At 34.4% G+C, this 12,435-nt stretch overlaps 1 protein-coding gene across 1 annotated transcript in view; it reads left to right on the top strand.

The window, feature by feature from the left end:
• TBL1XR1 (TBL1X receptor 1) overlaps window positions 1–12,189 on the top strand; it is a 177,782-nt gene extending 165,593 nt beyond the window's left edge. The window contains 5 exon segments of the mRNA XM_030330359.1: window positions 1,230–1,357; window positions 2,122–2,141; window positions 2,144–2,286; window positions 6,417–6,517; window positions 7,367–12,189. Of these exon segments, the coding sequence (XP_030186219.1) occupies window positions 1,230–1,357; window positions 2,122–2,141; window positions 2,144–2,286; window positions 6,417–6,517; window positions 7,367–7,379 (405 nt within the window). The 3' untranslated portion in view covers window positions 7,380–12,189.
• Window positions 12,190–12,435: the final 246 nt, after the last annotated feature.

The raw sequence follows: 12,435 nt of genomic DNA, 5'->3' as shown, positions 1-12,435 counted from the left end.
TTTAGATACCTCATATAAAGGAATCATGCAGTATTTGTCCTTACAATTCATCCATATTGTTGTGTATTTCAGGATTTCCTTTTTTTTTTTTTTTTTCAAGGCTGAATGACAAATACTCCATTGTATGTATATACCACTTTTTATTTAACCATTCATCTATTGATGGACACTTAGGTTGTTTCCTTAGCTTGGCTTTTTAATATTGCAATGAACAGCAAGTACAGATGTATTTTTGAGATCCTGATATCAGTTCTTTTGGATAAATACCCAGAGGTAGGATCACTGGATCGTATGGTAGTTCTATTTTTATTTTTTGAAGAATCATCATACTTTTTTTCATAGTGGCTGTAACATTTTGCATTCCCACCAACAGTGTAACAGGGATCTCATTTCTCCACATCTGTGATAATTTTATTACCTTTTTTATTTTATGATAGCCATCCTAACAGGTGTGAAATGATATCTCATTGTTTTGATTTGCATTTCCCTTATGGCTAGTGACATTGAACATCTTTTCTTATACCTATTGGCCATTTGTATATCTTCTTGGAAGAAATGTCTACTCAAGTCATTTGCCCACTTTTAAATTGGATTGTTACAGTTTTTGCTGTTGAGTTATAGAAATTCCTTATATATTTTAAAAATTACCCTTTATCAGATATTTTTTCTCCCATTCTGTCAGTTTCCTTTTTCTTTATTGTTTCCTTTATTGCAGAGAAGCTTTTTAATTTTGTATTTCCATTTGGCTTTTTGTTTTTTGTTGCCTGTGCTTTGGTGTCATACATGAACCGTATTATTTGCAAGTTCTCTTTGCCCTTCTCTGTTACAAAGCATTTTCTGATTCTAAATTCTACGAGGAATTTATAATGTAGATCATTTATTTAAGGAACAGTGTTAAAACTAATGTCGTAAACATTTAGGATAATTGCCCAAGGGACTTACTCAATGTTGAAGTTTGTACTATCTGAAGTTCTCAGAGTTAATATCTAGAACTACAGTTAATTCATTCTTGAAGCCTCACAGTAGTGAACATTTGGAAAGGACTTTAAGCTAATTTGTTATTTTTAAAAGAGTGATAAATACTACATTTTAATTTCTTTGCAAATATTCCCTTGAGCTCTAATCGTTGTTCTGGTTACACTATTTATAGTTTGGATTGGCAAAGTAGTATTATTGTAAATGTACCCTTTGTATGGGAAAATATAATAATTTTTTTCTTTTTTACTTAGATATGGAGTATGAAACAAGACAATTGTGTTCATGATTTGCAAGCACATAATAAAGAAATTTATACTATCAAATGGAGTCCAACAGGGCCAGGGACAAATAATCCAAATGCCAACCTTATGTTAGCAAGGTAATATTTCTGTTTTACTCCTTCTTTTATGAGTCTGCCACAAAAAAAGCTTCTAATACATATGACAAAGTTATGAAAGAGTTCATGAAATGGGATCGTATCCTGCAGGAATAATTTTTTGATGGAAACCTTTAAACCCAGAGTTTTATTCTTATTTCAGACCATAATGGATTTTAATATCTGGAGTTATCAAATATTTACTGATGATAATTAAGTATTAATTAAAACCCAAGTAATTGAGGTATAGTGCAATAACATTTCTTCAGCATAAAAAAAAAAGATAAAGTTAAAAATATTGTCAGTACATTGTTCAGAACCGTGGATCAATCAGTGTAATTATTTAAAGAGGAAGGGAAAAAAAAGGAAAAAAATTAGTTAAAAAAAAAAAGTGCTTGTGCAGCTCAGTCGGTTAGCTCAGGTCTTGATCTCAGGATTGTGGGTTGAAGCCCCACATTGAACTCCATGGTGGGCATGGAGCCTATGTAAAAGAGAGAAGAAAGGAAAGGAATATGGTGAATTTAGCTCATTTTGTTTTTCAGTTTAGAGACTTGGAGATGCCCGTAAGCTGCCTTTTCTCCTGTTGTAGCTTTGCTTCCGCAACGCTTTCCTCCAAATAGCCAATCTGGTCTCATAAGGAATTTGTGTCTAGCTACTAGGAATGACTGTGTGATTTGTGTCTAGCTACTAGGAATGATTCTAGATTGTGGGTGGGACTGGGGTATATTTCATTATTTTTAAAATTGTTTTGTTTCCTCCTTTGTCAGTGCATCCTTCGATTCTACTGTTGATTATGGGACGTAGACCGAGGAATTTGCATCCATACATTGACAAAACACCAAGAGCCTGTGTACAGTGTGGCTTTCAGTCCTGATGGCAGGTACCTGGCAAGCGGTTCTTTTGATAAATGTGTGCACATCTGGAACACACAGGTATGTCTTAGTTATTGAAATCATCACATTGTTTCATAGGTACTAATAAGCATTTGCCTGTATAAATACTCTTCTCTCCTTTGGTTGTCATTCCTTTTGTGACATTAGTTCAATTCTTAGTTTCTAGATGAGTACCTTTTTTGAATTTACAAAGACTAAAATCAGTTGAAGTTATATTTTCGTGATATAGACCAGAATTTAGAAATAAATTTAGATTGTATTATTTTTTCCTCAACAGGTTGCAGACATGAAATGTGAGAGTTTAAGATACGTGTTTATATAAGTGATATAATTTCTTTATTTTCATAATGTTTTAAAATGTTTCATTTTTGAGAGAGCATGAGGACCTGCGGGTGGGCAGAGAGAGGGATACCGAGGATCCAGGGCAGGCTCCACTCTGACAGCAGAGAGCCAGACACGGGGCTGGAACTCACCAACTGTGAGATCATGACCTGAGCTGAAGTCTTGACATTTAACTGACTAAACCACCCAGACACCCTAATTTCTTTATTTTCTAAAAGAATTGTCTTTGAAGGAGCTATATGTGAGCAGTTAATAAAATGTATTAAAGGATAAGATTGTATGGCTCAACACAATGACTTATCAGAAATAAATTTAAAACTATATACTATCTTTGGGTACCTGGATAACTTAGTCAGTTGAGTTGAACATCAGACTCTTGATTTTAGCTCAGTTCATGATCCTAGGATCGTGGGATCAAGCCCTACATCAGGTTTGCACTGGCGGGGCTTGTGCTGGGTGTGGAGTCTGGTTGAGATTTTCTCTCTCTCCCTCTCCCCCACTTTTGTGTGCTCTCTCTCTCTTTCTCTCTCTCTCTCTCTTTTAAAAACAACAACAACAACAACAGAAAACTACCTTTGTAGGGACAGTACTTTATACAAAGGCTACCTTTGTAGGGACAGTACTTTATAGAGATCCTTTCCTAAAAATGGAGAAAACAGCCAGTTGCTCTAATTTTTTCATTTTCTCACCTTTTTAGTGTTTATGCTCCATGTACTGTTTTTTTTAATAGCAGTCACTTGACTCTCTCCCCCACCCTCCCACCTTCTTCCCCGCCAATCAGTGATCACCTCTTAAGTGGTCATAGCACACCGTAGTAAGTTATTGTGGGCTGTGCTCTTTGTGTAGCTGATCATCATAGTTGGTCAAACTATTTTTGCATAAATCATCGATTTCAAGTATCATTTTTAATTAAGTTATACATTCACATGGTCCCCTCAAAACACTAAAAAGGTATACACTGCAAAGTCTTGCTCGCATTTTCTTCTTGATCCCCTGTAAGTAACTTCCTGAATTTGTTTGGGAATAAAAGTGTTGATTCCTTCATTTTTATGCTCTATTCTATTTTTTCATTTGGATTTTTAACTGCCTTGGGATTGATTTTATATGTATGATGTGAGGTAGAGATCTAATTTTAATATCTAATGGATAACCAGTTGTCTCAATACTGTTTAACCCTTTGCTATCTCATAATGCCATTTCTTTCGTATACCAAGTTCTCATTGTGGTTTGTTTATAGATTCTCCACTGATAGACATTTGTATTCGTATATACCTGCATCATTAGCATACTTTTAATAAGTAACTTTATAAATTTCTTCTCATTAAGTCTTCTTTTTTCCCATCATTGAGGTCTTATAATTTCTTTATGAAGATCGTATTTTTTCTTAATTTATTCTGAAGTGCCTTGTGATATTATTATTAACCATGAATGGCATCTTTTTAAAAATATGTTCCTTTTGGGGCGCCTGGGTGGCGCAGTCGGTTGGGCGTCCGACTTCAGCCAGGTCACGATCTCGCGGTCCGTGGGTTCGAGCCCCGCGTCGGGCTCTGGGCTGATGGCCCAGAGCCTGGAGCCTGCTTCCGATTCTGTGTCTCCCTCTCTCTCTGCCCTCCCCCGTTCATGCTCTGTCTCTCTCTGTCCCAAAAATAAATAAACGTTGAAAAATTTAAAAAAAAAATATGTTCCTTTTGGGGCGCCTGGGTGGCGCAGTCGGTTAAGCGTCCGACTTCAGCCAGGTCACGATCTCGTGGTCAGTGAGTTCGAGGCCCGCGTCGGGCTCTGGGCTGATGGCTCAGAGCCTGGAGCCTGTTTCCGATTCTGTGTCTCCCTCTCTCTCTGCCCCTCCCCCGTTCATGCTCTGTCTCTCTCTGTCCCAAAAAAAAAATGTTAAAAACAAAAAAAAAAAATAAAAAAAAATAAAAAAAAATGTTTCTTTTACTTACTGGTTGTTGCTTGTGTTTGGAACATTAGGACTTTTGACACATTGAGACTGAATTCATCCACTTCTCTGCACTCTCTTGTTAGTTCTAATTGTTTCCCCTTGGTTTTTGCTGCAAGTTAGTATTTTTGTTGTGATTGAATAGCAGAGACTTTCTAAAAGTAATCCATAGATAATTTGCCTGTTGTATACATTTTCAGTCCCTTATTTACTCTATTATGAGAAAATCAGTTTTAAATGAAATTTGGGTATGGAAGTATATGATTCTAATGGAAGATACTGATATAGGCTCTTAGGGGCATTTGAGCAGCTGTCCATACTGTTTAGATGTATCACACTACGTATCAAAAAATGTCAGTTTACTTTTTTCTTTTTAGTTTGAAAATAGTAAAATGCATCTAGTAAGTTTTAGAGGATGACTTCTCCTGCACTTGTCATAAATAAATCAAGTTTTTTTCTTTCCTCATTTTGGATTATCATCCATATGATCTGTTACCTAAGCATTTCACAGATAAATTATTGAAGTCTGGTTTGAACATATATACAGATTTGAGTAGTGCTGATGATCCATTGGTCTTTGTGAATATTAAAGCTCTAGCTTGTTGACTATGCTGTTTTGGTTCAGTTATAGCTTACTCTGAGCTTAGAGATTGGGAAGTGCTTTTGAAAGAAAGCTGTTTTTTTTTTAAAACCCCAAATTTACTGTCCTATAGGTTTTACTTTCTCTCATCAAAAGATTTTAGATTTTGTTGGTGCCACTCCTTTCTCCTAATTAACCATGGAAGTAAGCTCAAGACTTACTATGCTTTTACCACTTGTTCATTAATCTTTTAAATTTTGAGAAACTTTAAGTAGGGTTAAAAGAACAGTTGAACCTTCCAATGTGATCAGCTGTAGCAGTGCACCTGTGGTTACTTTAATATTAGCAGACGGACTTTGAAGAGGAAAGCAAGGAAAACAGTCTCAATGATTAAGTTAGGGTTGGCTGCCTGAGAAGGTATTTACAAGGCCTTGCTGCCATGTTGTTTTTATTTAGATCTGCTGCCTTTAGTTTGACCTTTTTTGGTTATCGTAAAACTGAGAGATACTTGTCTGCTTGTCAGGGCAGAACATCAGAACCATAGTTTTCATTGTTTTCCAATTTCTCACAGCAGAACCTCTGTCTTTGCCTTGGTTAATGACTGGTTCCTAGGAGAATAGATTTTTTTACTGAATTTTAAGTATTCATGTGGGGCAGCTGCATGATTTTGGTTTCTTTCTTTCTTTTTTTTTTTTTTTTTCCTTAAATTTCTAACCTCTTCAGGAGTAATGGACGTGTATTCCTTCAGCTTCTTTATATCTCCCCTAGCTTAGGGGCTACTCAGTAAATATGGAGTAACAGACTTATACTGGAATTGTCTTTACCGGCTTATTTTACTTTCTCTTTAGGATGTTTTGTCAAAGAAATTCTGACTTAATTTTGTCTCTCTACATGTTGGCCAAACTCATGCATCCTTCAACAACAATAATTTATTTTAAACCATACATTGAGTGTTTACTTCTAGCTATTAACTGTGTCAAAGAGGCCAAACATACCTTAGCTAGAATGGTTATCAATACTGGAGAAACTGAATGTGTGTGTGTGTGTGTGTGTGTGTGAGAGAGAGAGAGAGAGAGAGAGGACAGACAGACAGACAGACATGTTGAGAGCAGGCAAGTGTTATCTTTTTATAGAAAGATCCTCATATCACATTCTAGTGTTTCAAAACTTGTATTATTTTGGAGTCAAAGCTAAATTCTATTTCTGATTGCTAGAAATAAAGCCATGTAAGAGTATATTTGTACCTCAATATTTGGATTTATAATAATATATGCTCTCATTTTAAGAATCTGTTTTTCAATTTTTTAGACAGGTGCTCTAGTTCACAGCTATAGGGGAACAGGTGGAATTTTTGAAGTTTGCTGGAATGCAGCAGGAGACAAAGTTGGAGCCAGTGCATCAGATGGTCAGTAAGTATAATGAAGTGTTTCCACGGGAATGGGTGTGTAAGCATAGTAAATAAATGTGGCTTATTGTGGTTGTGACTACAAAAGTCTTCTTTCATAATGAATCTTGTGATAATGGTTTTGGTCCTTTTACTGAAGGCTGTACATTTTTCATGTTTATTTCATTCAAATAATGTAAACAGATACTCTGCCAAAAGAGTATCTTCATAATCAAGAAATGGACAGTATTTTTAATGTAAACCTTCGTTAGCAAAATGAGCATAGAAGAATACCACTCTGAGCGAGATTTGAATTTTAATGCCTATTTCTACCTTGTCTGTCCTTGCAGAAGAGTGTTTGGTGGCCCAGGAAGGGGGAAGTAGAGGCAGTTGAGTCCTGCATTGAGGAATGTGTGATACTGAGAGACTTTCAGGATGAGGTTGGCCAACTCTTTATAGAATATTAGTTGTGGCTTCGAAAGCTCTGAAAGCAAAAGGAAGATCCAGACGATATTAGCCATTAGCTGCTTTCTGAAGCTATAGCTTTATATAACCTAAGGTATCTTTCATTCATGTCCAAGAGATAGAAAATGGTCTATTTTGAGCATATTTTTTCTACTTTTTAATTAATAGTAGATCTTCAAAATTTAAGCACGTTCTTTCTTGGTAGTAGTAGCCCTGGTTGTTGCCTCCATCTACTTAGACGATTTATCTGATTTCTGTTGGTTAAGTGCCCAGTGCCATGATACTGTTGCTTTACCAGTTTCGTGAACTAGGAAGTAAAACTAGATTTCAAACTGTACTATTGAAACATTAAACTAAAACTGTACAATGAAATTCTTAACACACTGGTTGATTATTTAATTTCTTACAGGTTTGTGTATTAGACCTTCGGAAATAGCGCTACTAGTTGGAAGCCATGGACCGACTATGAATGTGTACATAGCCAAAATGGACTGTCCCTGACCCATGTACTGCTATAGTCCCACTTGAACCATGGCCAGTCCACTACAGCCAAATCTAAAAGAAATATATACATACAGTGTATATAAACAAAGTTGCACCCTGAAGATGACAGAATTTTGTCACAGCTTGTGAATTCTGTTCACCAAGTGCTGGAATCTAATCTGCTGTGCCCCTAAATAGCATTAGAAGTTTTGGATATGAAAAACAGAAGAGAAAGAATATGCGTTATAAAAGCAGCCCATATGTGTACCAGTTTTTGGATACTAATGACAGCCTTGTTTTCTCCCCTTTGAATCAGAAGACACCATGGATTATATTCTTTTTTCCCTTCAGTAGTTGAGCAGTTGTATGTACAGAGAAAATGGACTTACAAAAACTTGCAGCAGTAGTTTGTTCTTGCTTTTAACTTTGTTTTCGGTTTAGTTTATGGATGCATGAAGTAAGGGAGTGAATCAGTTTCTTGTTTATATTTTTTTCACCTTTTAAACAAAAAATTCTTAAAAATATTTTAATGCATTCTTTGAAGAGATAGATGTTTGGTACATTTTATGGCTCCCAGAGCATATATTCAATTGGTGCATGTTGTGGAAGGGGAATTGGAAAGTGAATGAAAATATATGACTTTTGGTCATGTCAATCTGTAAGACACATCAGTAAAAGGCTATTATGCTCTGTTGTTTTTTTTTTTTGTTTGTTTGTTTGTTTTGTTTTGTTTTTGTTCTTTTTTTGGGTGATGTGGCTTAAATGCAATAGTTTCTTTTTTGGGACATATTTCTGCCAATTAAAGACTAGAAGGGCACAATTTTTTTTAATACCATAGAGAAGATGCATAAAAAAAATCTTCTGATGTTTTGTAGCCATAACTAAATTATGGTTAAAATGTGCACTATTGTGAAAAGGAGCAAAGTAGGTTTGGGGTGTTTTTTTTTGTTGTTGTTTGTTTATTTGTTTGTTTTGCTTTGTTTTTTAAGAGATTAAATGTTTCTGGATAAGGATTAGCTTCTCAAAGTGTCCATCATTCTGTGTAGAAGCTGAAAATGTAATGTAACCAAACTCCAGTATTAAAAATCTCTCATGTTGTTTTTCTTTATACAAAGCAAGATAACGGCATATAACACTGCCATTACATGGCAAAATGTTTGCTACCTTAGTTTTAAAAACAATCTTTAAAACAAGACTTGCTTCAAGGTGTTTTTAAATAGCAGTGATTCAGAATTCAAAAAAGAAAAAAAAGTATAATTGCACTACCTCCCTGCTGCTCCGATTCTGCATTCGTGGTACTTGTGACTACATTTTTTTCAAATACGGATAGATTTAAGCTGCTATTTTTTTTTTTGTTTTGTTTTTCAGTAATCACTACTATATCATGTCTTTTACTCTGTTTATAATATCAAGTATTTTCTTAAAGATATAGGTATCAGAGCAAACCTCTTCTTACGCTCATGCAACTAAAAGCTAAAATACACAGAATTTGCAAATGAGAGCATTTGTTTATATGTGTGATCAACAGGGTTTGTCATGATTAATGTAAGTATCCACAAGTGTCAATTTGAAGAGAATAGTTGTCAAATTTGTATCTCAAAAGATTATAATTAAGGAGTTGCTTATATTAAGCTTAGCAAATTTATAACACTATTTCTGTCACTAATTATTTGAAGCCTTTACTACTAAAATTTAATCTATGTTTTAAGTAGAAACTGATTTAACCCAAGTAAATGCAGCTTTGATTTTTAGCATTTGTTGTTTGCTATTTTTACAAAACAGCATTGATTGAAGCAAGTCTTGGTTTTACTAAGGTAGGATAGCATTTGCTATTGGTAAAGAGAATAAATACACTTAATTTCACAATACATTGTTATATGTACCCCAATTATTGTTAGTGGGGACTATGATACTGTAATAATATTTTTTAAAATTTACATCCAGAGAGGCAGTCATTCATGATGGTTTTGTGCCAGCTGTTTTAGGGTTTTGGATCACATATAGATATTTAGAACTATAACCCTGTGACTTATGTAGGAAACCTAATATGCTGAGTATCTGGCACTTGAAATCCTGCTTTTATTGCTAGAGGTCCACATCTGTGGTTAACCTCTGTTGTTGTTTTAAAAAAATAAATAAAATTTAAAATCTGTGCAATAATTTTTAAATGTGCTCCCAGGAATAGACACAAATGTTTTGAGTAGGTTTAAGCTGCATTTTCCTTTAGCGATGCATCTGTCAATTGCACTGAATTTAAATCTGAAAGTCAGAGGTGATTATTGATAGTACTTTTGTATTTTGATATGGACAATTTATTCATTTGCATACAGTTATTGACTTTTTTTCCCCCAGCTGATTAAAAGTGATAGTCAAGAAGTTCTGCAGTGTAGCTGCCAAAATAGACAGCTACATTTTTATGGTATTGTCATCTTTTCTTTTTTCTTTTTTTTTTCCTTAATCTTTAGGTATTTTACTTAAGCATAATAGCCACAATAGGACATATTAAAAGATTATAAATACAGAGCTTTATTATCCTGAAGTCTTGGGTCTTTAAGTATAAACTTTATCTGAAAGGTATCCATTTTGTAGGCTTGGGTTCTTTATGAGCATACAGTTGTTTATTTTTGCTGCTGTTCTCAACATCATCATTGCCTGCTGATGTGCCACCATGCTGCTCCAATAGACAAAAGTAAGATTGCCTTGAATTTGAGCAGTAACTTGATGTAGGAGACCAAGTTTCACAGCCTGCAAAATTCTGTATTTGAGGTTCTTGGCTCATTTTTCCTTCCTTTTTTTTCTGAGAACTTACTCCTGAAGATCGACTGATTCCAATAGATTTTCTATCGGTATTCATTATATCATTGTTGTATAAGCTACTGTAAGAAACGTATAAGGAAAAATAGAAAGGAAAACTTGAATGAATAGAATACTCATTGATTGAAGTAGAATAAAGAAAGAGCAGCTGTCACTCTTAAACTTCATAAAGGAATATCATTTTTCTTCTCCATGTAGGAAATCTGATACGTGCTTATATTTGTTCCAATCCCCATTTCTGTCATTGATCAGGTACCATCATTGACTTTAAATGACTTTTAGAAGTGGTAGCTTTTAATTTCCTGATAGATATTAGAATATATTGAATTCTGTTTTAATGAATAATTCTCTAGGTAAGTATGTTTTAGGATTAAACACCTTTTACAGATACTGAAAGTGCCTCCTTTTGTGGTGTAAAAAAACAAATTATGGTGCAAAAAGTAATTATTAGATTGAATTACATGAAGGTTTTTTGCTTTTTGACATAAAAATGTCAAGAGAAAGGCCAAAGATTTGTACTTTTTCACTTATAAAGCACTCCTTTTTTCCTTAAACTTCTTTCTGTCAAATTAGATTTAATGAGAGAGTACTATTTTAAGGAGCTATCTGTTTATGTAGAATGATTTTGTTAAGAGTAATGTAAACTATTAACGCAATAGAGGCCTGAAGAGGGGTATGCATTTTTGCTATTTAAAGGAATCACGAATGACTGTCCTTATGTGAGCAAAAATGTTCAATTTTACTAAGTAGCAGAAAAACAAATCTCAAATGCAGTGCTGTTACTCTTTTCAAAACCATTTTCATTTTCTTAAGCACATTGTACATTTCTATAGAACCTGCATTTATTCTCACATGCTAAGGGTGGTACTTGCATTTGGTGAATTACTGTTGATTGTTTCCACAGAAATTCTATTTCAGTGGACCAACATTGTGGCATGGCAGCAAATGCCAACATTTTGGGGAATAGCAGCAAATCTACAAGAGACCCTGGTTGGTTTTTTTTGTTTGTTTGTTTTTGTTTGTTTTTCCTTCTGAATCAGCAGGGATGGAAGGAGGGTAGGGAAGTTATGAATTACTCCTTCCGGTAGTAGCTCTGAAGTGTCACATTCAATATCAATTTTTTTTTTAACATGATTCTAGTTAAATGTAGAAGAGAGAGAAAAAGAGGAAGTGTTCACTTTTTTTAATACACTGATTTAGAAATTTGATGTCTTATATCAGTAGTTCTGAGTATTAATAGCATTCTTTGTTTTCTGCCTTTACGTTGACAATGTTGAAGCAGGGTGAATAACTAGGGCATATTTTTTTTTTTTTTTCTAGTAAGCTGTTTCACAATGTTTTTCTTTGGCGTTTCTGGATAAGTTCAAGAAAACATTCTGCATGTTGTATCTAGTCTGATGTACTATCCATCTCATTAAAAACAAACACAGACTGCATTCTGTAGCTCTGTAATCCCTAAATACAGAAGTAATTCTCTTCTTTCCTGACTTTGACATTGTAGCTATAATGTTCTAATTTTGATTTTTACAAATCCTTTGGGTCTAATTCTGTGAGCCTACCTATAGCACTGGATTAAAATGTCTGCATCATTTCTTTAGTTATCCAGTTAACTTTAAAACTGTTGTAAAAGTGTAAACCAGCCCATGACAGTTTTTTGTACATGTTAAAGAACTTTATTGTTCAGTTTTCATGATATTGTGTAAGGAAGACTGATATAGATGTTCTATGCTGTCCTGGACCATGTTAATTACACTTCTGATGTATTTTGGTTCCACATCACAATGATTTGTCCCCAATGATCCTTTTATCCTTTCTAGGCACATTTTTTTTTTTGTTGTTGTTGTTGTTGCAGTTCCCTTTGCATTGTATTGCTTTGACAACTGTAATTTGAATCAGATCTGAAAGAGGTCCAGAATAAAATATATTTTGATATTATGTTGGCTGTGTACATATATAAAACCTTTGATACGTATGTAGTTTGTATAGACTGTTTACTAGTCAAGTAAAGAGAGGGATGCTATTTCTTGTTTACAATTTCTTGTTTACATTTTAATTGCATTTACTCCTCCAATGTTCTATTACAGAATAAACTTTTTTGCTCTGAGATAGTCTTCAAAACACATAACCTGTCTGTTCTCTCCCATGCTGGTGTTACTGATTATAACAACTGCCATAAGAACC

This window comes from Lynx canadensis, chromosome C2 (genome assembly GCF_007474595.2).
Source record: "Lynx canadensis isolate LIC74 chromosome C2, mLynCan4.pri.v2, whole genome shotgun sequence".
NCBI classification, from domain to species: domain Eukaryota; kingdom Metazoa; phylum Chordata; class Mammalia; order Carnivora; family Felidae; genus Lynx; species Lynx canadensis.
This window is presented reverse-complemented; position numbering and strand designations above follow the sequence as displayed.